The following is a 26,064-nucleotide window of genomic DNA, read 5'->3' as shown; positions in this document are numbered from 1 at the left end:
TCAGAGCCAGGGCATGCGGAGTTTATTCAAAAGTCTGGGCAATTTGGGCTCTGAGGGAGGAAGATTAAAAAAGGGTGTGGGTAAAAGACAGATCCTTGGCCTGAAAAACAATGGACGGAGTATGACTAGGTTGTCTCAGACCAGTTATTAGAGGGATGATGTGTGGGTATCATTAGCAGGACTGGGCCCTAGAATTAGAGGGCCAAGGGGACATGGTATCGGAGCTATGTTTAGGAGTCTTTACATCTATTATTGTTGATATGACATGGGGAGTAGCTAAGAGGCCCAAAGCAATGACTCATGACTTGAGAACAGTGTGGGTATGGTTAAAGGACCTGCCCCTGCAATCTAGAAGGCTGCCAGGGGGATGTGGTTAAAGGGTCCCTAGAACTGGAGGACTGAGCAGATCATTAAGGACTGCAAAACTTCAGTGGAGTACAGAAGTATTCAGCAAAGACACCTGCAGAAAGAAAGAAAAAGAGAGAGGGCGAGGTGGGGAGAGAAAGAGAAAGACACAAAGAGAGAAAGAGAATACCTAGGGAAGGAAGCTTTCACAGAAGCTGAAGAAAGTGACCAGTCTGGAGAAGAGGCAACCCAGCCCCTGGAGACCTGGAAAATCCCCTCCCTGCAACTGGCCTGTCTCTAGAACCTAATCACTCCTCCACATGAAAAGGATCAGATTCTCCAAAAAATCTATTAGATTGATTCTCAAGGGTTGAATTCATGCAGGAAACCCTGACTGTGAATTTGAATTCCTTGCACCTTTCCGGTCAGCTGAGTGGCCAAGCCACACAGCCTGAACTTACTAAAGAAATTTTGAACTAAAACAAAGGGATAAGAAAACATGGGAAAGAACTGGTATATGAAAATAAAACGAGTTGATTATTTTTTGATTACTTAAATAAAGCCTACTTTTTAATTCCGATTCCAAGAAGTAGAAAAGAATGCTTATTTAACAGTTACTGCCATCTTCGCTCACATTCAGAGTACATGGGGGAATCAAGACATCTCCTGAAAACCCCTCAGAGGTAACTGAGGTAGTGACTTGGGGTAAAGACTCTGTCTTCCTAAGTCAGTTGAGGAGGGACATCGGGATGAAGCTCCACCCACAAGCTCTGCACACACAGGTCTTCTCCCTGAGTGTGTCCTCCTTTAGTACAAGATGAGGTTGAACTTATTGCTAATGTGTTTCACATTTTCCCTCCCCACCCATGTAAAGCTTGTCCCAAAAAAGCTGTTCTTTGCTGAGGTGTGCCTTTTTACTAAGTCCTTGTCCATTCCCCCGACATGTGCAGAATTTCTATTCTATATACTCTGGGGCTATTGAGGGGTGACTTGTGGCTGAAGCCTTATCTACACCCCTTATATACCTAACATGTCTTAGAATCAATTCTCTGGAGAGACAGATGGAAAATTGAGGATTCACTGGGGAGTGAGGGCAGGGCTGGGCAGAGGAAGAGGCTGATGTGCAACGTGTCTGCAACCCAGTGATCCTTCAGTTCGATGGGGATCTCTGGATCTGGAATGACCTTCTGGAGTTGTCCCCGTTGAGTCAAGGGTTGGGGCCAGAAGCTACCCCTGCAAAGAGGCATAGCCCCCGTGGTGTATGCAGTTCCCTGTGGCTGAGAGCAAGTTCTAGAGTGGAATGCATCACTGCCAGCAGCAACGCTGTTCTCTCAAGCAGCCGGGGTGTTAGCCATGAAAAGGTCATCTGGGCAGAGCTCCACAGTGTCCCCACATGCAGAGTCTCCCTGTGGCGTGTGATCACAAAAGCTTTGCCCATACATCCTGCAAACAAAGACCTCCTTCCGGAGGGCCACCTTGTGCCTGACTGTCCATTCTTTTGCTGATGCTCACCAACACTCCCCAGACAAGGGTGCCCTCCCCTGAGGCGGTCATTGGATGTTTGGTAAATGTTTGATTATTGCTAAAGCCTTCCCACAGTCCCTACACGTAAACTTCTCTCCTAAGTGTGTCTTCTTGTGCATGCTGAAGGCTGACTGATGGCTACAGTTGCCCATACTGTATACTCATAAGGCTCCTCTCCTGAACGTGTCCCTCCCATGCCTGATAAAGGTCGACACATCTCTGGAACTTCACTCACAATCTGCATACACAGGGTCTACTTCCCATGTGTGTCTCTGGGGTAACATGAGGCTTGACTGATCACTCAGGTCTTGTTCACGACCCCTGCATACACAGGTTTCTCCCGTCAGTGTGTCCTCTGGTGTCTGACGAGATTTGACTTATGACTAAAGCCTCGCCCACACTCCCTACAAACATAATGCTTCTCCCCTGAGTGTATCCTCTGGTGGACAAGGAGGAGTGATTTCCGGCTAAAGCCTCGGCCACACTCACTGCACACGTAAGGCTTCTCTCCTGAGTGTGTCCTCTCATGTACAATGAGGGTTGACTTGTCACAAAAGCCTCGCCCACATTCCCTGCAAATATAAGGCTTCTCATTTGAGTGTGTCCTCTGGTGTCTGATGAGATTTGACTTCTGGCTAAAACCTCTCCTACACTCCCTGCAGACATAATGCTTCTCCCCTGAGTGTGTCCTCTGGTGGACAAGGAGGAGTGATGTCCGACTAAAGCCTCGGCCACACTCACCACACACATAAGGCTTCTCTCCAGAGTGCGTCCGCTCGTGTATGATGAGGGTTGACTTGTCGCAAAAGCCTCTCCCACACTCCCTGCAAACATAAGGCTTCTCATCCAAGTGTGTCCTCTGGTGTTTGATGAGATCTGAGTTCTGGCTAAAGCCTCGTCCACACTCCCTGCAAACATAAGGCTTCTCCCCTGAGTGTATCCTCTGGTGTTTTCTGAGGGTTGACTTGTCACAAAAGCCTCGTCCACACTCCAGGCACACATAGGGTTTCTCACCGGAGTGTGTCCTCTGGTGTCTGATGAAGGATGACTTCTCACTAAAGCCTCGCCCACACTCACTGCAAACATAGGGCTTCTCCTCTGAGTGAGTCCACTGATGTCTCTTGAGGATGGACTTATTTCTAAAGCTTTGCCCACACTCCCTGCACAAGTAAGGCTTCTCTTCTGAATGTGTTCTCTGGTGTCTGCTGAGGTTGGACTTCTGGCTAAAACCTCGCCCGCACTCACTGCACACATAAGGCTTCTCCATCGAGTGTGTACGATGGTGTCTGATGAGGGCTGATCTATCTTTAAAGCTTCGCCCACAATCACTGCAAATGTAGGGCTTCTTCCCTAAGAGAGTCCTTGGGTTTGTAATAAAGTTTGATTCCAGGCTACGGTCCGGTTCACACTCTCTACAGTTGATTGCTCCAAATCTCAAGGTTTCTGATTCCTTCAAGCCTTTGTCTGGCTGCACAGGGTTTGGTCTTTGGGCTGAGCTGGGCTCTACTTCTACCACCATGTTGCCTTTTCTGGGACTTGCTGACTGTCTTTGGAGTGGGCTGGGGAATGCCCTTGAGGTTTCTCTCTCCTCTGTCCTTGGAGACCAGGGTTTGGAGCCACCTCCTCTCTCCTGACCTTCTGCATTTTCATACCAACAGCTTAGATGGGAATACTGCTGCCCCTGCTGTTTCCAATGCCTTGGGCTAGAATTCCCTGGATGGAAGTGATTTTCTGCACATAAGCCCAGGAAGATCTGAAGTACATGCTGGCTGAGGAATTGCTGACAGGAGAAGGCCAGAAGGCAGGAGGAACAAGGGTAGATTTCTGGCTTTGGTTCTGCTGAAGAATGAAAGTTTTCAGTTAGAGTAGCCATAAGTAGGGCTGCTGAGTTGTTCTGCCTTGTCTTAGGACAGAGAATGTTTTACTGCCATACCTGTAATTGATAATATAAGTACAACACAATTTGCTTCTGAGCAATGATTCCTTTACATTCCATCACATTTTCTATTGAGATCCAGAAAATCCACACCAAAAATATCTTGAGAAACCAGGAACCTCTCGAGTGAATATTCTGCTCTGTAAACAACTTCAATTATAATTAGCCTTCTCCTAAGCCACAGACATTCACATTGGTATATACTGTCCACAACTCTTTGTTCTGCTTGGAGATAGTGGTCTCTATGACACATGTGGAAATCCCCTTATGACTTTTCTTATTATATAAAAAAGGGTCTTATAGACATAAAAAGTCCCTCAGTCTGAAGGGCTTCCGAATGTAGGAGAAAGTGTATGGAATACTGGTTAAAGAAATTATTGTATATAAAACAAATATAAATTTCAGGCTGCCCACCTGTAAACAAAGATTTATTAGAAAATGTCAAAGTATTAGGTTCTCTACTAAGTATTATGAATTCAACAATGAACAAGAAAGACACGGTCTATGATTTTAGGATTCTGGCACCAAGCCAAAACAACAAAATCTGCCTTTCTCTCCACTTTTCATAAATCAGTAAAAAGAAAAACTTTTCATTTACAGCAGCACCTGCCTACAAAATATCAAAACCAGATGTTGCATTTCATCACAACAGGATCTATCCAATTGATGCTGAGAAATGACCACGTACTTGGCCCCAGACCCTACTGGGCCTAATTAAAGACTTCTGCCTAACTAAGGAACACTGGAATCTTTATAATCAACTGTGTCTGTCCCTAAAAACTCATCCTATCCTATCCAGAATGCTAGTTTTCAAACCTTAATTAGCATAACCATCATGAAACTGCTCCCTAGGGGTAAAAACCTTTTATTTTTTCCCCCTCATCAAACTATACAGTGAATTTCTTCACTGCTGTGTCTCCTTGCCTGTTAAGTAAATGATTTGTGCCATTTGATTTTTTGACCTTTTGTGGTCTTTTAGTTTTTGACAATGTGTTTTCCCTTTGGTTGCTTTGACAGGGCACTCACCAGTGCTGGAACTGCTGGACTGCCAGAGGAACATAGCTGTGTGTAGACTGCTCCGTAGGTGCTCAAAGCTGCTTCTGGCAGCCTTGCCATGGGTGAGGCTCTCAGCAGCCGTCAGGCTCTGCTTGCTGTCACTGAGCACTCCCTGGGTTTATTTGGTTTACTTGGGTTCTCAAAGTAACTCATTATTTGCTTCTATTTCTGGCCAGTCATCTCTTATAAGACTTGTGGTCATTCTGGTATTTTGTGACATGAACTTTTTGTCTTGATATTTTGACTGTGATTCGCTGCCATCATTTTGGCTTATCTAGAAGCATACCAGGTCATTCAGACTACAGTCTGAATATATATATGGCAGTGACGTAACACCCCACATCACTGAGAAGTGATGTAGAGGAAATCTCATTTGTGTCTATTTTGTGTTAAACACTGGAACAAAAAGCTCCTTACACTTAACACCCTGTTAAAGGGACCCCGTGTATACTCATTATGATTCTAATCCCTACGCCTTACTAGAAAGTGTCATCATTTCACTAATTTAGATTTACTGAGGCCATTTTGAGGAACTCTGTTTTCTATCATGCCCCTTTGCTGTATAATAATTCAGTATATATATCTTTTTTTTTTTTTTTTTTTTTTTGAGACAGAGTCTTGCTCTCTCTCCCAGTCTGGAGTGCAGTGGCACGATCTCAGCTCACTGCAAGCTCTGCCTCTCAGGTTCACACCATTCTCCTGCCTCAGCTTCCTGAGTAGCTGGGACTACAGGCGCCCACCACCACGCCCGGCTAATTTTTTGTATTTTTAGTAGAGACAGGGTTTCACCGTGTTAGCCAGGATGGTCTCGATCTCCTGACCTCGTGATCTACCCGCCTCGGCCTCCCAAAGTGCTGGGATTACAGGTGTGAGCCACCGCACCCGGCCAATAATTCAGTATATATTTCTAAAGAACTATATAGTTGAGAGATCTGGCTTGCATCATCAATATATTTACTCATTTACTTAATCTTAACATGCAAGGAATAAGGCCAGGTGCAGTGGCTCACGCCTGTAATCCAGCACTTTGGGAGGCTGAGGCAGGCAGATCACCTGAGGTCGGGAGTTCCAGAACAGCCTGACCAACATGGAGAAACCCCATCTCTACTAAAGATACAAAATTAGCCAGGTGTGGTGGCATATGCCTGTAATCCCAGCTACTTGGGAGGCTGAGGCAGGAGAATCTCTTGAACCCAGGAGGCAGAGGTTGTGGTGAGCCGAGATCGCACCATTGCACTCTAGCCTGGGCAACAAAAGCGAAATTCTGTCTTTAAAAAAAAAAAAAAAAAATGCAAGGAATATAGTTTCAGAATTGTTGACCCACATCCTTACAAAACACAATATACAAAATATAGTCCATATAGTTCAAGATTTGTATGCAGTTCTTCTTTGTCAATAGAGAAGGAGTTGGCCAATTTTTTCTGAAAAGAACCAAAGAGTAAATATTTTAGGCTTTGTAGGTGACATGGTCTCTATCATGACTGCTTAACTCTGCCATTGTATAACAAACGCAGCCATAAATAATTCATTGTTCCAAAAAAACTTTATTTACAAAAACAGGCAGTGAGACAGATTTGGCCTGTAGGCTCTAGTTTGCCAGTCCTCATTTTCCTATGGAGTATGGGCAAAGCTCTCTGTTAAATGGGTTGTTTTCCCCTGTTACCTGTGGTCGTGTTATTATTTTGGAACAGTTAGGTAGATTTGTTTCTCTTGGTATTCCATTTTAGGGATTTTCCCTCTCTTTGTTGATTTAATTCCTTTCTTTGAGTATTTAAACACTAATATGCTCCAAAAGTGCAAAACTATTCAGAAGGACATGCCTCTCCTTTCCATAGCCTTCCAGCCAAATTCCAATATAACCTCACAGCTAACCAATCTCATTAGTTTCTGGTTTATTAACCCTGTATTACTTTGTGGGGGGGCAGGGGGGGAAGAAGAAGAAATAGATATGCATATGCTCATAATTTCTCACTTTTAAAAATACTCTTTGCACTTGGCTCTTTTCACTTAATATATCCTAGAATTTACTCCCTATCAGTTCAGAGGAGCTCTTCCGCATTTTCGAAGGATGTATCATAACTTCTTCAACAAATTTACTACATAAGGGCAATTAGGTTACTCTAATATTTTATAAAGAAACAATGCTATAATGAATAACCTTGTGCAAGTGTACTATCTTTGGAGATGAATCTTCAGGGTAAATTCCTATAGGTAGGATTGCCAGGTCAAAGCATATGCATATATAGTTTTGTTACATGTTGCCAAATTTCCCTCCACAATAGCTGTAGCATTTCTGCATTGCCATCTGCAGTGTATAATGTTGCCTATATCCCTCAGCTTTGCCAAGTGTTCTGTCAACCTTTCGAAATGCTGCCAATGATAAGAATGGTGTGTAGTTTTAATTTGCATTAATCTAATTAGAAGTGAAATTGAACACCTTTTCAAACATTTAAGGGACAATGTTATATTTTATTTTGTGAATTGTCTATTCAGGTATTTTGCCTATTTTCTTCCTATCTGGTTTTAGGGTTCTTCTCTTTGAATTTTAAGATTCATTCTATATTATGGAAAATAACTCTTTATATGTGATATACTGTATGTGGCAAATATTTCCTGGAAATTTGTCCTTTCTTTTGACTTTGCTTACAGTGTCAAACTTATCACTCTTCTCCTCTAGGCATCTAGGTTTTTAGTCAAATTTAGAAAACCTTTTACTATATCCAGGTGATAGAATATTTACCCCCATTCTATCCTAGTATGTTTACGGTTTAATTTTTTACATTTAGATCTAGTCATTTGGGATTTTTCTTGTATATGGTGTGTGGTATATGGTCCAATGTTATATTTTTCCAGATGGATATCTAGTTGCCCAACCCCATTTATTAAAACGTCCATCTTTACTCCAGGGATTTGAGATGCCACCTTCATCACATACCAAAGTTCCATAAGTACTTGGGTTGACTTCCTGACTTGCTCCCTGATTCCACTGGTCTATTTGTCTAGTCATGGGCCAGCACCACAATGTTTTCTTTCTTTATTTTCTGCTTGCAGTTTCAACTCAAAGGACACATTTTAATTCTAAAGGTTTTGTAGCATACGTTAGTGTCTGATAAGGATAGTACCCTGTTATGGCTTTTATTTTTCAGTGTATTCTTGGCTATTTTTCCACCTTTATTTTTCCATGTGAATTTTGCAAAAGAATTTCACTTTTTTATTGGGATATGTTAACTTTTTGAATTACCTTAGGGATAACTGACAACCTGATTTTAATCTATAAAAATATTTTTTGAGGTCAGGCATTGTGGCTTACACCTGTAATCCCAGCACTTCGGGACGCCCACGCAGGTGGATCACTTTAGACCAGGAGCTCAAGACCAGCCTGGGCAACATGGCAAAACCCTGTCTCTACTAAAAATACAAACAATTAGCTGGCATTGTGGCATGCACCTGTAGTCTCAGATACTAGGAAGGTTGAGGTGGGAGAATCACCTAAGCCCAGGAAGTTGAGGCTGCAGTGAGCTATGATCATGCCACTGTACTCCAGCCTGGATGACAGACGTGAGACCCTGTCTCAAAATATATATAATTTCTTTTAATCAAAGAAATTTTAACACAGATTTGGTATTAGATGATACCATTAACTTTGTTGAATGTACTAATGGTATTGTGGTTATGTAAGAATCCATTTTCACTTTTTAGAGAAATGTGGCATATTTAAGGGTGTCATGATATTTAGAATTAACTTTGAAATAATTTGGCCAGAAAGGGAGAAGCGAATGATAATGCAAGCGGGCAATGTGTTAGTAACTATTAAGTCTAGGTAATTCGTGTTCCTCCTTGACCTATCAGCCCTACAAACACTTATTTCTTTTTTTTTTTTTTTTTTTTTTTTTTTTTGAGACGGAGTCTCGCTGTCACCCAGGCTGGAGTGCAGTGGTGCGATCTCAGCTCACTGCAAGCTCCGCCTCCCAGGTTCACGCCATTCTCCTGCCTCAGCCTCCCGAGTAGCTGGGACTACAGGCACCCACCACCTTGCCTAGCTAGTTTTTTGTATTTTTTAGTAGAGACAGGGTTTCACCGTGTTAGCCAGGATGGTCTCGATCTCCTGACCGCCCGTCTCGGCCTCCCAAAGTGATCCGCCCGTCTCGGCCTCCCAAAGTGCTGGGATTACAGGCTTGAGCCACCGTGCCCGACCACGAACACTTATTTCTAAGATTCAGCCTAAGCTTCCCTCTTGCAGCAAACGGTATTTTGGTCACAACATCTGCTGTTCCTCCCCACTGAGCCCATCTCTGAAGAAGGATTATCTTTCCCACCACAGTGACATCAGACTTAGCTGTGGGATTTGCTTTGGCCAATGAAGGTTAGCGGAAAGTCAGTGCACTTTCAAACAAGTTTTAAGAGCCACAATGTGGTCCCATCATTGCTCTTTTTCCCTATACCTTGAGAACCCCACGATCCAGACAGAAACTGCTCCTTTTGCTTGGATCCCAGAACCAAGAGAGTTGAACCATACCTGAAGTAACCAAGAGGTAATGTAAGTGAGAAATGAACATTGGCTATTATAAGTACTGGGGTTATCACAGTATTATCTGGTCTAAGCTTATTAAATTATCTCCCCTGTGAAGGCTTTAAAGATTATTTCAGAAAGAACTGGCCCATTTATTTCTAACGATGCCCTTGAAGAAAAGACATTAACATGAATATGTGAAGAAAGAGAGAAAAACAGATTTGGGCTGAGCAACATGGCTCACACCCGTAATCCCAGCACTCTGGGAGGCCAGGGTGGGTGGATTGCTTAAGCCTAGGAGTTTGAGACCAGCCTGGGCAACGTGGCAAAACTCTGTCTGAAAAAAAAGAAATAAAATAAAATAAAATAAGGAAAGAAAAGGAAAAGGGAAAGGGGAAAAAGGGAAAAAAGGGGAAAGGAGAAAGAGAAAAGAAAGAAAGAAGGAGAAAGAGACTGGTTTAGGAGGAAAAATGGTATGCTCTCAAGTTTTTATAACTTTAAGAATAAGCTTGTGGTTGCAGGCAAGGAGAAATATGGGGATGAAGCACAGGTGAGACAGCGGTAGATAATGGGTTCGTTATAATATGTGATGGGGAAAATCGTTAAAGTTCACAAATTGTTAAAGGGTGTAAATATGAACACGGAAAAGGAGTATGTGACACTAACTCCTGTGGACCCCTGCAGTCCAAAGAAAAGAAAAAGAAGAAAGAGAATAGCCCAAAAGAGAGACGTAAGAGGCTGGAAACTGTGGAACATTATGATGTCAAGCAAGACAAAGCAAACAATTTCAAGGAATGCAATTGGGATCCAGGTTTTCAATATCAAGATTCATTTGAACTAGGTCATTTGTTTGTTTGTTGTTTTATGGGTTTTTTGTTTGTTTGTTTGTTTGTTTGTTTGAGATGGAGTTTTGCGCTTGTTCCCCAGGCTGGAGTGCAATGACATGATCTCGGCTCACTGCAACCTCCACCTCCTGGGTTCAAGTGAATCTCCTGCCTCAGCCTCCTGAGTAGCTGGGATTACAGGTGCCTGCCACCACACTTGGCTATGAACCAGGTCATTTTTAACATTTTCCTCTGAATCAGTTATATGTATTAACAGTGGGAGAGAAAACAGTATGACCAGAGAAAAATAAAAACAAAACCTAGTTGGACTAAGTAGCTAAGACCAAATCAAAACACACTAAACCATTCACAAAAATTATCAATCTTTTTTTTTTAAAGAAAAACACAGCCCACACAGAACCAGTCCGAAATGGATGACTCTATACTGATTTAGATGGAGCCAGGTCAGATGGGAGCTAGTTCAAACCAGAGGGAATCAGATCAAAACACATCAAAGAAGATGAAAATGGAATAAGGTAAATCTGATTAAATCATATCAGGGAAACAGCCATGCCATTTGGAGCAAACTCCTGAAGAAACTCCTCCCTGAAACTGGTTTGTGTCTCCAAAAATGTGATTCTTCTCTACATGTTGTATCTAGAAATATAGGAATATCTAGAACAGTAAGCTCCAGTATAGCAGCCACTGGCCATGTGTTTACTGAACACTTGAAACGTGGCTAATCTGAACTAAGATGTGCTCTAAGTGTAAAATACAACCAGGTTTTGAACACAGGACAAAAAAAATAAGTAAAATACCTAATTAATAAGTTTTTAGGTTAATTTCATGTTAAAATGATATTTAATATATTGGGTTAAATAATATATATATTCTTAAAGTTGATTTCACCTGTAGTTACACTTGTAAAAATGTGGTTACTAGGAAATTTAAAATTACCTATGTGGCTCACATTATATTTCTACTAGACAGCACTGATCTAGAACAAGGAGTGGAAAATGACTGACCACAAGCTAAATCCAGTCCTCTGTTTTTGTATCACCTACAAGCTAAGAATGGTTTTTACATTTTTAAGTGGCTAGAAAAAAGTAAAAAGAGTAGTAATATTTCATGATACATAAACATAATATTAAATTCAAATTTCAGTGTCTATAAAGAAAGTTTTATTGGAACATATCCACGCTCATTCATTTGCGTATTGTTTATGGCTGCAACTCAATGGCAAGTTAAGGGTTGTTACAGAGGCCTTATCACCTGCAAAAACAGTTATTGTTTGGCCCTTTATAGAAAAAGTTGGCCAATCCCTCATCTAGAGTTATGTTGCAATTGACATTTATCAACCCATATTTAAATAATTTTTTTATTGTTTTTTATTTTTTCAGACTGAGTTTCACTCTGTCACCAGGCTGGAGTGCAATGGCACGATCTCAGCTCACTGCAACTTCCGACTCCCTGGTTCAAGCGATTCTCCTGCCCCAGCCTCCCAAGTGGCTGAGATTACAGGCACATGATACCACACTCAGCTAATTTTTGTATTTTTAGTAGAGATGGGGTTTCACCATGTTGGCCAGGATGGTCTCGATCCCATGACCTCGTTTAGGTTTGCAAACAAACGAAAAAGAAAAAAAACATGGTTTATGAAAACCCCAAACCACAATAAACTTGACTCTTAGTTTTAACTTATATCACAGAGCTGCATCTCTCCCTACTCTCCCCGTTGCAAACCACGTCCCCAGCCTCACTGGCCTCCTTGCAGCTTCATGTATTGGGCAGGTACATCCCTTCATTAAGGTCTTCGTGTCAGTAATTCCCTCCACCTGAAATGCTCGTACCCTAGATACCTACAGTTCTAACCTCCTCACCACATTATGTCTTTAGCCAAATATTACTTCTTCAGTGATTTCAAATACCCATTTTAAAATTCAGCCAGTCACCCTATCACACCCAATACCCCTTTATCCTGCCTTATATCATTATTTTTTACTAAGTTGCACTTATCACCTTTTAACATACCGTATTATAATATCCCTGTATATGAAGCTTTTGGTTTGTTGTCTGTCTCCTTATACTAAAAAGTAAGCCCCACGGAGGCAGGGATTACGATTTTGTTTACTAATGTGTTGTAAATATCTAGAACATTTTTTTGTGGTACATAGTAGGTGATCAATAAATTGCTATTGAATTAATGAAGGAAAGGAAAGAACACAGCCTCACCCAATGAGAGAAGATTCCTATAATTCTCCAGCATCACTTCTTTGTATAGATTCCTCTGCTCTGGACTCAGTCTCTTCCATTCTGCTTCTGTGAAGATCACAGCCACATCCCTGAATGTAACTGGTACCTACAAACAACCAGTAAATTAATGTATAGCAAGCCACCATCAATCTTCCCTGTGTGTGGAGCACAGCTGGTGACCCTGGAAAGCCTGGATATGCAAGTTGATGTAATTCATCAGAATATATGGTTCTCCATATGAAGAAGTTCTGAACACTACTGTGTGCCTAGTTTTCTGTTAAAATCTGTGAGGAGCATAACTGAGCACAGAACACATTCTAGGCCCTTGACATGTATGATTTCACTGGAGAAATGATTTGTGAATTACTTTGTAAACCTCAGGCTGTGTTTAGGACAGTGACCTTGAGAATTCATAATGAAGGAATTCAGAGATAAAACAGCAGAGAATGGGCTGCAGAAGGAACAAAAGCATGACAGACTTAGGGCTTGTGCTGGGCATCAGGGAGTGGTAAAGATTTAGAAAGAATGGAAGAAAACTTTGATTACAGAGAAAAATGGGAGTGAACAGATGGGGTCTGGAATAAACATTTCTTAAAAGCTCAGGTTACTAAATGGGATCTGTAAAATCCCTGTCTTTGCTATGTGCTTTAACAACTTTTTTCAAGAAGGCCTAATGCTTCACTCATCTACCCAGATGTTGACCGCCTTTTCCCTTCCCAAGAAAGAGAATATATGTCTGTTCTCTGGGAAATGAGCCAGCACTTCAGGGAAAAAAAAATGTAATCCCAACTCACCACTATTTGGGCCTTTCCCTCCTTTTCCTGGGGCCAGTCAGTATCATTAGAAGGCAAGCCTAGTGAAAGAAAAAGAAGCTATGAGAAACCAGAGCCCCCGCCCCCCAGGCTCCCTGAGCAGCTCTTTTGAGCCTTAGGATGAAGGAAGTAGTCACTTTACTCAGAGGTGATCTCTGGAGCATTTTCAGGTGAACCTGGAGACTTGGCTCCCTCTTCATCTTTCTGGCCCCTCAACAATTCTCACCTTTCGCTTTATGATTTTGGATCAATTTCTTCATGGTCTCTACATTTTCCCCATTCTTTGAAAGCAAAATCTCTTCCCAGTATTGATCTCCCAGTGCTGAAGGATGAGGCAACATCATGGCCCCAGAGTCAGCCTAGTGTGAGCCTTGAAATTCTGCCAGAGGTCCAGGTAGATGTTATTTCATCTCAAGATGGAGTTCTGCTGCCTGTGGTGACTTCTACCAACCTTAATTGTAAAAGCTCATCTTGTTTCCATGCAGCCAGGACCTGTGGGATGAAGAAGCAATTTGCTATTGCTGGGGCTTTTATTGTGGGCCCTAGGCTTATGCCTCTTCAACAGGGATCCTGTTCTCTCACACCCTCCTCATTCAACAAACATAGAGTCTCCATCTACAAGGGTTCCCTGGATTTTCTACCTTCATTCACTCTACCTTCATTTCTAGGCCCTCATGCTTATGTTCTGCCACTCTCCCTTAGCTCTCAAACCTTACTTCTTCTGCCTCTGTACCTCAGATTCAAACTCTATGTTTCAGATCAGTCTCTGCTACTACCTGAAGCCTGAGTCAGAGAGAAGACAGAATATAACATAATGCCTATGGAGAAAGAGCCTCTGACTGTTTCCTGCAGACCAATCAAGGCGTGCAGAACTCAGCTTCTGATTCCCCTGCCCCAACCCCAGGTTCCATCTATATTCAGTTACTTATGTCTTGGATGGGCACAGTGGCTCACACCTGTAATCTCAGTACTCTGGGAGGCCAAGGCAAGCTAATTGCTTAAGCTCATGGGCTCAAGACCAGTCTGGGCAACATAGCGAAATGCCATCTCTACAAAAAATACAAAAATTAGCTGGGCATGGTGGTGTGTGCCTGTAGCCCTAGCTACTCAGCAGGCTAAGGTGGGAGGATCACCTGAGCTCAGGGAGTCAAGGCTGCAGTGGGCTGAGATCGTGCCACTGCACTCTAGCCTGGGCGACAGGAGTAAGACTCTGTCTCAAAAAAAGGAAAAAAAAAAAAAAAAGATCCCTATGTCCCTGGTATTCTGAGGAGTTTAGGAGATCAAAAGTCAGTCCTTCTTACTTAAGGCAGAGCTCCAGGTCTCACAATTACTCTAAAGTGATAACCTCCTAGCTTCCATTTCTATGCATGTCTACCATATGACCTTACCAGAGATGTGCTTTTGTGTATCCTGATGGGCCCAAATCAAAGTCCTACACTGATGTGGTCCCAGAGAAGGCAGGTGGTATTAGGAGTTATGCCACCTTCAGTAGCTCCTCAGACACTGTCCAGGATTTCAGCAAAAATGACTACAGGCCTATTGTTGCCTAGTACCCTTCTGAGACTAGCTGGGGTCTCTAAGCAGCTCTTGTAATTCATCCCTCAACACCATAGGCAGAGATGACCACTCCCTCTTCTGTCCAACCTGGGCATCATACCATATTGTAATTTCTCTATTTACATGACTGTCTTGACTAAACTGTGAAGCTTCTTGTAAGATGAAATGAATCTCAGTCTTTTTGCTAATCTACTTTTAGTGATTAGGATAAAAGAGGCCTTTGTGGTAGATTTTATCATCATTCCCAATTATTTGTTACCCTATAAAAAGATGGTACTTCCCTGTCCCAGACATCAGGCTTGACCTTGTAACTTGCCTTGGAAAATGAATGTGAGTGAAAGCAACGATGCCGTTTCTAAGCATTGCATAATTCCACCATTTCTCTTGTTCTGAGAACAGCATGTCCCCAAAGGGACTGTGGTTCTATTGTAAAAGGTCATGGTACAAAGCTAAAGCCAACCTATAATACCTGCAGTACAACGTAGCTGAAGCTGACAAAACCTTTCTCCTAGTAACACTAGTATCTGTAGCTAACATTTATAAAGCAAGATCTGTAAGTGCAGACTTTTTTTTTTTTTTTTTTTGAGACAGAGTCTTGCTCTGTTGTCCAGGCTGGAGTGCAGTGCCGCGATCTCGGCTCACTGCAACCTCTGCTTCCTGGGTTCAAGTGATTCTTTTGCCTCAGCCTCCCAAGAACCTGGGATTACAGGTGCCTGCCACCACGCCCGGCTAATTTTTGAATTTTTAGTAGAGACGGGGTTTCACCATGTTGGCCAGGCTGGTCTTGAACTCCTGACCTCGTGATCTGCCTGCCTTGGCCTCCCAAAGCACTGGGATTATAAGCATGAGCCACCATGCCTGGTTACTAAGTACAGATTTCTGGTAATCTTCACAAAACAGCCAAGAGGTGGATGCTGCTATTCTTTCCATCTCACAGAGGAGGAAACTGGGGCACCAAGAGGTTGATTTATTTGTCTTTAAGATTACACAGCTACCAAATGTGTTCTAGGCACAGCCACAAATCTTAGCACGTTGAAGGCCCAATCAATAGTGGGGACTAGGGCTGGGTGAGAATGGGTTTATGGGCTTGCGTCCTTGTAGTAGCATGTTTCACTCTCCATTCCCAGTGTGTGGCCACTCCTTATAGGTATACACCCTATCACGTTGAACTCAGGAGTGACCACTTGATTTGCCAGTGAGCTATGGTCAGAATTGTCTCTTTGGGTAGAATCTAGTGATGGACACTAGAAAGCCACAGTTTTCACACTATTTATACTGGAGCTTTGGAATGGCTTCAGAATGCTGGAGAATGCTGGCACCCTAAAAGTGAAAAGCCAGCTAAGCTACAAACGACTGTCTATAGTTATCATTTTGCTATTGTTTGTTTTTTCTAGGAATCCGAGAACACCCCACATAGCTCCCAGACCATGTTTCCTCCTGCCTGCTGGACATCTCAGTTCAGCAAACACTTACTGAACATCTGCTACAAGCTAGGCACTGGGATGAGCTTTGCAGATACCAGGGAAATATGACAGCGCCCTGTCACGGAGAGCCCAGCTGAGGTGTGCAGCGCCGTGAGCAGGGCAGTCCGCAAGCTGTCACATAAATACCTAGTCTCCTTTCCTTCTCTTCCTAACCTGCTACTCCTTCTTTCCTCAGCTTCTTCACTTCCAAGACTCCCAGTTCCATCACCACACTTGACCTCTGGGTCATCACTGACTCTATGCCTCCCTGCCACGCCTAACCAATTACAAAGGCCTGTAGATTCTGTCCACATCAGAGCTGCCTCCCATCACCCCATACCAGCTGGGAAGCTCAGACAACAGCAACAGCCTCCTGACAGGGGTCTCTGCAGATCTCCCCCACACCCCGATACTCCTTATCCATGCCTCCCACAATTGGCTCTACGTGCTGTTGATTGAGCTATTCAATCGTTCCATAATTACTAGTGCCCACTGTGTGCTAAGGACTGTTCCAACATTTGGGATACTGCTGCAAATGCAACAGAAAAAATACCAGCCCTCGTGTAGCTGCCATTTTAGTGCGGTAGGGGCAAGGAGATGGACAAAAATAAAATATAGCTCAGAAAAGACACAAGATGTCAGATGGCGATACGCACTGAGGGCACCAGAAGGATCCGGTGGTAGAGACTGGAGGAGTTGCAATTTTAAATTGAGTATTTAAGGAAAGCTTTTTAAAGGTGATTACTTGAGATCTGAACAATGTGAGGGAGTGATTCATGTGGGCTACTGTGTCAACAGAACTATAAGGAAAGAAACCAGCTCCTTGAAGGTCCTAGGGCAGGAGTGAGCCCTGCTCTTTCAGAAATACGTTCCCTGTGGCAGGAGGGTGTGAGACACTGGTGGCAGTTAAAAGCAGTCAAGGACAGCGGTACCAGGGCACAGGTCATGTGCAGTCTTGAGAATGCTGGTTTTGATGTGGAGGGAAATGAGAAGCCATCAGAGGATCTGGAGCAGAGGGATAACAAGCTTGGATTTACATTTTAAAAGATGTCTCTGGCTGGTAGACTAGGAACAGACAAAGGGGACAGGGGACAAGGAGAGAGGCAAGGAAATCTCATAAAGGCTGTTGAAATAATTCAGGTGGGAGATAATGGTGGTTTGGACAAAAGTGGACACAGCGGAGGTGGTGAGTAGCAATCACATCCTGAATTTCTTTACTGTATGTGATTTGCGAGATGAAAAGAAAAATCAAGAGAATTCTAAGATTTTTGCCTCAAGCAGTTGGAAGGATAAGACTTACCATCAGCCATGCGCGGTGGTTCATGCCTTTAATCCCAGCACTTTGGGAGGCCAAGACGGGCGGATCACCTGAGGTCAGGAGTTCGAGACCAGCCTGACCAACATGGAGAAACTCCATCTCTACTAAAAATACAAAATTAGCCAGGCATGGTGGCGCATGCCTGTAATCCCAGCTACTCAGGAGCTTGAACCCGGGAGGCAGAGGTTGTGGTGAGCCGAGATCACGCCATTGCACTCCAGCCTGGGCAACAAGAGCAAAACTCCGTCTCCAAAAAAATAAAAAGTTGTTTGGTGCTAAAGAAGAGGCTGAGGACAATTTTGCCTGAGAAAATCAAGGCATGCTTTGCAATGGAGTAAATGTGTGACTAAATCAATAGGAGTTCAATTGCCAAGTAGAAAACCACAGAGGAATAAAACAGTACAGAATGGAATCTATTCCCATACAGCTACAAGGGCACTACTACAAAAGGAGTAACTGGTAGGGACAAGACTGAAAAGGTGAGTTGAGAGATAATTCAGATATTAATCAGATATCAACATTAACAATCACAGTTCATATTTACTAAGCATATACTATGTGCCAGGCACTACCTTATAGGAATTATCTGCCAGGCCTCACAGGAATTACCACATTTCTTCCGCACAACTCCCTGAGATGGGCACTATTATTTTCCCCATTATACAGATGAGGAGTAGAAGACACAGTGAAATAATGTCTCCAAGGTTACACAGCTAATGTGTGGTGAAGACGGGCTTTGAATCTAGGCAGTCTGTCTCCAGAGCCCATACCCAGGCTGGAGTGCAGTGGTGCGATCTCGGCTTACTGCAACCTCCACTGTCCAGGCTCAAGCCATCCTCCCATCTCAGCCTCCTGAGTAGCTGGGACCACAGGTGTGCACCACCATGCCCGGCTAATTTTTCTATTTTTAGTAGAGACGGGGTTTTGTCATGTTGCCCAGGCTGAGTTCAAGCGATCTATCCCTTCAGCCTCCCAAAGTGCTAGAATTACAGGCGTGAGCCACCACACGTGGCTTCACACTGTAATTACTGAGTTTGGACAGAGTTGAAGGTAGGTAATAAGAAATGGCTTGCTTGAGTAGGTGAGTGGCATGATCTTTATTTTTTCTTCAGAGGAGCAACTTAAAAGGCAGGGTGGAAAGTGAACTAGTGGTGGAGAAGAGATAAAAATTTGGGTAGCACAGCAGTGAGATGAGGGGAAAAGAATAAAGGGGTATGCCAAGGTAGAACTAAGAGGACTCCATCACTAATTAGAAGGATGAGAATTTCAATATCAAAGTTATAAGCTACATAAAAGTTCAATTGTTCAAAAAAATTTACTGGGCTAGCTTTCTATTATAGGTATTGTTAGATTATAACAATGTAGGTATTATTAGATTATATTGCTCTGATAAGATTACTTTTTAAAAAGTTTGTACTTTTCTGTAAATTAAAAGAATATGGAGTCATAAAATGGCAAGTGTTTTAGGGTTAGCCTAAAATTGGGCATTGTCATCGATTTCAAAGAAGGTATGAACTAGCAGGCTTAAACAGCCTAATTCTTCTTTGGACTGGTCCTTGGCAGCAGTTCCTTTTCAGACTCAATAAACAGAATTCAGACAGATATAAGTCAAAACAAAACTTTACAAAGCCAAACGTATTATCTTTTGCATTAACCTATTTTTTTCCATCATACACGCTACTAGTATGTGCATTAGCATGATATTCTAACATACATTGCATTAAAAATTAAAACGTGGTGCCGGGTGCGGTGGCTCAAGCCTGTAATCCCAGCACTTTGGGAGGCCGAGACGGGCAGATCACGAGGTCAGGAGATCGAGACCATCCTGGCTAACATGGTGAAACCCCGTCTCTACTAAAAATACAAAAAAAAAAAAAATTAGCCGGGCGAGGTGGCAGGCGCCTGTAGTCCCAGCTACTCGGGAGGCTGAGGCAGGAGAATGGCGTGAACCCGGGAGGCGGAGCTTGCAGTGAGCTGAGATCCAGCCACTGCACTCCAGCCTGGGCGACACGGCGAGACTCTATCTCAAAAAAAAAAAAAAAAAAAAAATTAAAAGGTGGCAGCTCAGGGTGAGCTCTTCTGTTATTCATTTCTTCCTAAATTTTTAAGGGCTTTTTCTTGGTCAATAGTTTGTACAAACTGGTTAGTTTAACTTCAATATCCATTTCATTAAAGTTGATGGATCGTGATGAGATGCATTTAAGGCAGATAGTGATCGATGTTTTTTTATCTCTTGAACACAAGCTTTGTCTGAATGATGTTCTTTTATCTCTTGAACACAAGCTTTGAATAATAACTACAGGTTTTAAGTGCTGTTACATTAATACTATAACGTATGTGTTAGAAACAAAGGGATATTTCAAAGGTAGATATTTGAAAATTCTCTAGTCTCAATGTATATGTGTATTGAATATACTCTAAAAATAAATGTGCAATTTGCCAGTAGGACAATGCAGTGATTAGCATTAGGTATGTCTCTTTGATATCCTAGCTATGTCCTACTTTCTTCTAAGTGCAATTCTTTCATGTTCACTTGCTGTTTCACCCCATCTACTCTAACTTCATTTGGAAGACTGGTCTAGAGGATAGCATGTATTTTTACCTTTGCAGTGAATTGTATATGCTAATTGTAACCACAGCTATTTTTATGTTAACATAACTCCAAATGTTATATTAAATGTTCTATTATATATCAGCTCTAATCCCTTAAGTAAATTTTAAGAAATAAGTTCTTGTTCAAAAAAAAAAAAAAAGAAGGATAAGAATTTCAGAAATAACAAGGTGGCAAGAAAGACTCAGAGCTCCCGTTGGGTGACCAGGGGTGGAAGACACAGTCATTAACAGAAATCGGCAACAGGTAAAGAGAAAAGGGAGCGGGAGAATTGGCCTTGCTGAATTCCAGATACTTCTCCCTCTTATACTTTTTACCTGAATTGTTAAGTGTGTACAGTGTGCACTAAGCAATGGCACTTTTTTAGAAGAAATGAGCAGATTTTAAAACAATCTAGAATTAAGACATTAAGGAATTACTGTCAGTTTTGTTGAATGTGGTAATATTATGGTTACATTTTTAACAAACAGTCCTTCTCTGTTGGAAATGCATATGATAGTATTTTTAGGTAAATTTATGTGATGTCTGGGATTTCCTTCCAAATACTCCAGCAGCAAAAACAAGAAAATGAGGGGGCGGGGGGCTCAATGAAACACGGATTATAGAATGTTGGTAACTAAAGAAGTTCTAAATCCTAATTCTACCCAACCCAGTCATATTACACAAGTAAATTTCTTAACCTCTGTAACATGCCACTTCTTCTATCAATTCAGAGTTTTGATTCCTAACTTTGAAATTGTTGAGAGTTTAAAATATTATGGAGACCATAAACCCAGTTGCCTGGCAGATAACAGTGGCCCAATAAATGGTAATTACCATCATTTTTTATTTCACAGTAGCTGACAAATCCCTGGGAATCCAGCAGCCAGGATGAAATATGCCTGGGGCAAAGATGGTGGTTACCTCAATGAGAGTACCAGTCTGGGGTAATATTCCCTGTGGAGATCCTTGCCCTTAAAATCGCCCCACTATTGTAGAAAAACAAGCAAGGCCTTGAGCCTCAATTTGGACACTTCAGGGTACAAGATGTCAGATGGGCAAAGGAAATTCAGCCATGGTTTCGAGCAGAAAAGACACTATAGGAATGTGAAAGGTAAGTGGTATCTACCTGATAAGAGGTTCTCAGGAGCACAGAAGTCCTTCCTTTCTCAAGAGATAGTCCTCTCCCAGCAGGCAGGTATTGGAGAAGGTGGACCTGAGGATGAAACAGGTAGTGTGAATTTCAGGATTGTCTCCTAGCACCCAGATATGGAGGCTAGAAATCCCCAAGTTTAAAATGAGTGGGCCAGCTGGGAGCGGTGGCTCATATCTGTAATCCCAGCACTTTGGGAGGCCAGGGCAGGTAGATTACCTGAGGTCAGAAGTTTGAGACCAGCCTGACCAACATGGAGAAACCCCGTGTCTACTAAAAATACAAAATTAGCCAGGCATGGTCGCGCTTACCTGTAATCCCAGCTACTCGGGAGGCTGAGGCAGGAGAATCGCTTGAACCTGGGAGGCTGAGGTTGTGGTGAGCCGAGATCGCACCACTGCACTCCAGCCTAGGCAACAAGTGTGAAACTGTGTCTCAAAAAAAAAAAAAAAAAAAAAAATGAGCAGGCCTCCTCTTCCTTTAACAAGAACACCTCAGATCTGTCAGAGGAGAGAATAATGTAAACAGCTTCTAGGGCACAGAGCCACGTGGGGACATCAGAATACAGTCTGCCCTGACAAGCTGCTATTACATATTTATCCCTTTAATGCCTATGGGTCTCAAGTTGTAATATTATTAGTAATAGTTAACACTTACTAAACTCTGACTGTATACCAGAGACAATTCCAGGCACCATACAAGTTTTACCTACCCAAAGCTCCATGAGTTACATACCTTCCTCAAATTGACAATGCTAGAAAGTGCCTAGATTTGAAGTCTAGCTGTGGAACGCCACACCCTTAGCCAGCTGGGCCAGTAATGATGTCAGCAGTGACCAATCCCTATGGGGTCTGACAATTCTCAAAGTGTATCCATACACAGGGTTTAGGGGATGTAGATGAAACAGAATTGGCCATGAGTTAACAAATGTTGAATCTGGTGATAGGTCCGTGGCAGTTCACTGAATGGCTCTACTGGGTAGGTTTAAAATTTGCCCTTACGAAAAAATTAAAAATAAAATTAAACGCCTGATATCCAGAACTTGCCATATGCCAGAAGTGATTTGGATTGTCGACCAGAAGGCATCAGAGTTCTCCACCATACCTAACCCTTCACAGCCCCAAACCAGATGTTTGGCCCTAATGTGTGAGGGAAAAGCAGTCCAGGAAAGAAGGAGTCAGCCAGATGGGCCACCCAGATGACGACCAAACCCAGGATCTCTGCCACAAAGCACAGGGGGCACCTCCCACATGACACACCTTGAGATAACAAGTCCCAGAGAAAAGGCCTGTCCCCATTAAAAAAAAAAAAAAAACTACCTAGATGTATGTCAGAGTGATACAGCCCGCTATTATCAGAGGACAAAACCTCCCTCACCTCCCTAAAAACCCCAGGGACTCCTGACCCAAGACACTCGCCCAGACCCTCTCAGGATATTCTGACCACGTCTAGCTCACCTCCACTTCCACCCCTGCAACCCCTAACAAACCAAGGCCCATCAAGCATCAAGGCCTGAGATGGCCTCCCCCTAACCACCCTCGTCACCACTTGGGACATACCAGCCCCACCCAAAACACAGAAAAACTCGGAGATGCAGGACTCAGAACGCTCCCCAGCCAAAAACCACACAGGGATGTGCGGACCTAACCACGTCCCCATTCCAGCCTTGGGGATGTTGGTCCATTTGGCCCTGGCAGAACTCAACCCCACAGCCCAAATAAACCCCAGGACGCACAACTGGGGCCGCCCTTCCTATTCGAAAACCGGTTGACCCAGAATAATCCCGCCTGGTTCAAGACAGACGTTAGAATTCCAGGTCACTCTCACAAAACAGACGATAGAATTCCAGGTCACTCACGTCGCCCCAGGGGAAAAAAGGTCCGCAGAGGTCCCGGCAAGCAGGGGCTCACCCCATCGCCCAATCCCAGGGAGCACCGCGAGCCGCGCCCCCTCCTCCAAAAACCAAGTGTCTCCAACCCGCACTCCCCATCGGCCACACTCTACCCTGCGTCCTAACCTACACCCGGCCTTTCCCGAACCTCCTTTCCCCACGAGAGAGGGCATCCTGGGGCCAAGGAGCCGCAGAGGCCGCGCTCACCCGAGCCAGCGGGCCCGGGACCTCGGCCGTCGACCTACGCCAGAACTACAGTTCCCAACATCCTCGCAGGCTTCGGCTCCCATTGGCCGCCACGTAGCCGCTTCTGGGCCGTGCAACAGTTAATTTTCCAGGACATTGGCTACTGCAGTGACATCCTCTCCGTCTCTTCTTAAAATACCCATGCTGGGCTGGGCGCAGTGGCTCACGCCTGTAATCCCAGCACTTTGGGAGGCCGAGGCGGGCGGATCACGAGGTCAGGAGATCGAGACCATCCTGGCTAAGACGGTGAAACCCCGTCTCTATTAAAAATACAAAAAAATAGCAGGGCGTGATGGCAGGCGCCTGTAGTCCCAGCTACTCGGGAGGCTGAGGCAGAATGGCGTGAACCTGGGAGGCGGAGCTTGCAGTGAGCCGAGATCGCGCCACTGCACTCCAGCCTGGGCGACAGAGCGAGACTCCGTCTCAAAAGAAAAAAAAAAAAAAAAAAAAAAAAAACATGCTGAAAACAGATTCTGGCTCCCGAGTGAAGTCTCTGTCCTCTAGGCCCATTCTGCCAAAAAAAAAAAAAAAAAGACTACACTCCCCACAAGCCTCTGCGGCAGCTTCGGCAGGCGCTTCCGGAAACTGGGGTTACCGAGGGAAGTCATTTCTCATTGGCGAATCTAGCCGGAGCAGTGCGCGAACTGTCAGGTGTGCATTGGGTACAGAGTTTCCTGCACCGGACCCACTGAATTCCCTGGGCTGAGGCTCCATAGCATGCGAACTAGCTTATGTGAGCCCTATGTAGATTCGACTTCGTGCTGCCTGTGGGACACAGGCAGGGCAAAACCGCCTCCCAGCGTCTCAGTTGAACCCTTACCCTCAACACCAGTGCACTCCTGTGGGTGGCCTGTAGTCACCTTCCTCTTGTCGAAGTCCTCAGAGTTAGTGACAGACTCTCATCCAGTTTCTGGAGGAGGGAAGCCTCACTCAGGATGGAGTCTGGCTCTCTGGCCTCTTATCTAAGATCCCGATTCAGATTTGTGCTACTGGAGCCGGGCGTGGTGGCGTGCGCCTGTGATTCCTGTAACGCCGAGGGAGGCTGAAGCTGGAGATGGCTTGAGGCCAGGAGTTAAATATATATATTTTTAAAATAATAATATTTTTTAAACTGGGCTACGCTGATACCTTGTGCAACACGGCAATTGGGGTTTTGCAGATCAGACCTTCAGCTCATAGGAGGAGCGTTTAAATCTTAATGGCAGATACAAATTGAATTAAATTTTATTTGTTACTGAAAGGGAAATAAACCTGACCTCCCGCCCTTGGAGTATCTCCGTAAGAAATCTATGTGTAAATGCCGCTTTGATATGTACCTGACACTTGAAACGCTGAATAAGCACCGGCCAGCTTTACGAAATAGGAATGTTTCCCCCAAAGGTCTGGTGAGCCATCTCTTTGAAATGTAAACAGTGACGAAGATAGTGCCCTTATCTCCCTGTCACCTTGGGAGTTTAGCTTAGGTGCCTAGCTCCAAACTGGTAACCGCCCGTTTGTCATAGATAAAAGTTTTATTTTTTATTTTTGATAAAGGCAATTAAAAGATGGCTACTCCAATTACCAGGTGAATTTAGGATGAACTATGAAAAATTGTACAGCAAACAATGTCAAATCCTCTTACAAGGGGGCAAATTACCATTAATTTTGAGGACATGTTTGTAATAGATTGTATCTGCCCAACTAGATAAAAAGTAAGATATCTTTCTGTCTGGCATCTGATTAACAGATTGTATATGATGTGCTTCCCAGTCCAGTTCAATATTATTTGGTAATAAAACTTATCTTTATTTTCTACGTTTGTGTAGGGGATTTTCTGGGTTAGCAGGAGATTTTGTTTTTATTTTCTCCAACACCCCCTTCCATCCTCTTATTTCTTTTTACCTTCCCAATGTCAGCCTTCTGAGACTTCTCTGTTCTCCAGTACTCAGGAGATAGAGAACAAGGCCCCAAGGCCATTGTGAGCCAGAAGACAGACAAACAATTCTTGATATTCTGTCCTGGCTTTCACAGAAAGGACCAATTCCCTTCTCTTGTCTTAGAGGCTGCCATGTTAGTACTGGGCAGAATCTGTTACTGAAACAACAGGGGTTGGGTCTAGGTCCTGCTGCTTGCCAGTCAGAAAGCCAATCACTGAGACAACGAGTATTGCAAGGGAAGAAGGCTTTAATTGAGTGCTGCAGCCAAGAAGATGGGAGATCAGTCTCACATCCATCTCCCTGACTGATCAAAATCAGGGGTTTGTGTAGCAGGGAAGAAACGTAACTGTGGGAAAACAGAACTTAGGGAGAAATAAGAAAGAGGATTTGGAACAGGAATCAGGTGATTGGTTAGGCAATCATGACTGATGAGGAGTGTGGGTTCTCATTGTCCAGATGCAATGATCTGGTAAGTTGGAGCTCCTTGATACTATCTGGGAGGCCTGATGGTTGGTTTTCCTGAGAAAGGAACGCAGGACAAATGTGACCTTCTCAAGTTTTAAGACTGGGGGAATCCATTTCTTTTCTTTTTCTTTTTCTTTCTTTTTTTTTTTTTTTTTCTGAGACAGGGTCTTGCTCTGTCACCCAGGCTAGAGTGCGGCAGCATGAT

The 26,064-nt window shown here is 43.5% G+C and overlaps 1 protein-coding gene across 25 annotated transcripts; it reads right to left on the bottom strand.

Moving 5' to 3' along the window:
- Nucleotides 1–23,474, bottom strand: ZNF343 (zinc finger protein 343). Of its 25 annotated transcripts, none has more exons than XM_074004938.1 (8): nucleotides 23,359–23,474; nucleotides 21,653–21,841; nucleotides 21,318–21,404; nucleotides 13,487–13,752; nucleotides 13,243–13,301; nucleotides 12,428–12,554; nucleotides 2,611–3,708; nucleotides 1–460 (listed from the first exon to the last, which is right to left on the bottom strand). In XM_074004938.1, the coding sequence occupies exons 4-8, from the start codon at nucleotides 13,602–13,604 to the stop codon at nucleotides 411–413; spliced, it is 1,452 nt and encodes a 483-aa protein (XP_073861039.1). In that variant the 5' UTR covers nucleotides 13,605–13,752; nucleotides 21,318–21,404; nucleotides 21,653–21,841; nucleotides 23,359–23,474; the 3' UTR covers nucleotides 1–410. The 25 variants fall into 25 exon arrangements, with proteins under 25 accessions (XP_073861039.1, XP_073861040.1, XP_073861043.1 ...); XM_074004939.1 differs by having other exon boundaries at nucleotides 21,653–21,769; XM_074004942.1 differs by having other exon boundaries at nucleotides 2,611–3,705; nucleotides 21,653–21,769.
- Between the last annotated feature and the right edge of the window lie 2,590 nt (nucleotides 23,475–26,064).

The sequence above is a fragment of the Macaca fascicularis genome, chromosome 10 (assembly GCF_037993035.2).
Source record: "Macaca fascicularis isolate 582-1 chromosome 10, T2T-MFA8v1.1".
Taxonomy (NCBI): Eukaryota; Metazoa; Chordata; class Mammalia; order Primates; family Cercopithecidae; genus Macaca; species Macaca fascicularis.
Note: the sequence above shows the minus strand (reverse complement) of the source record. Positions and strands in the feature narration are given on the sequence as shown.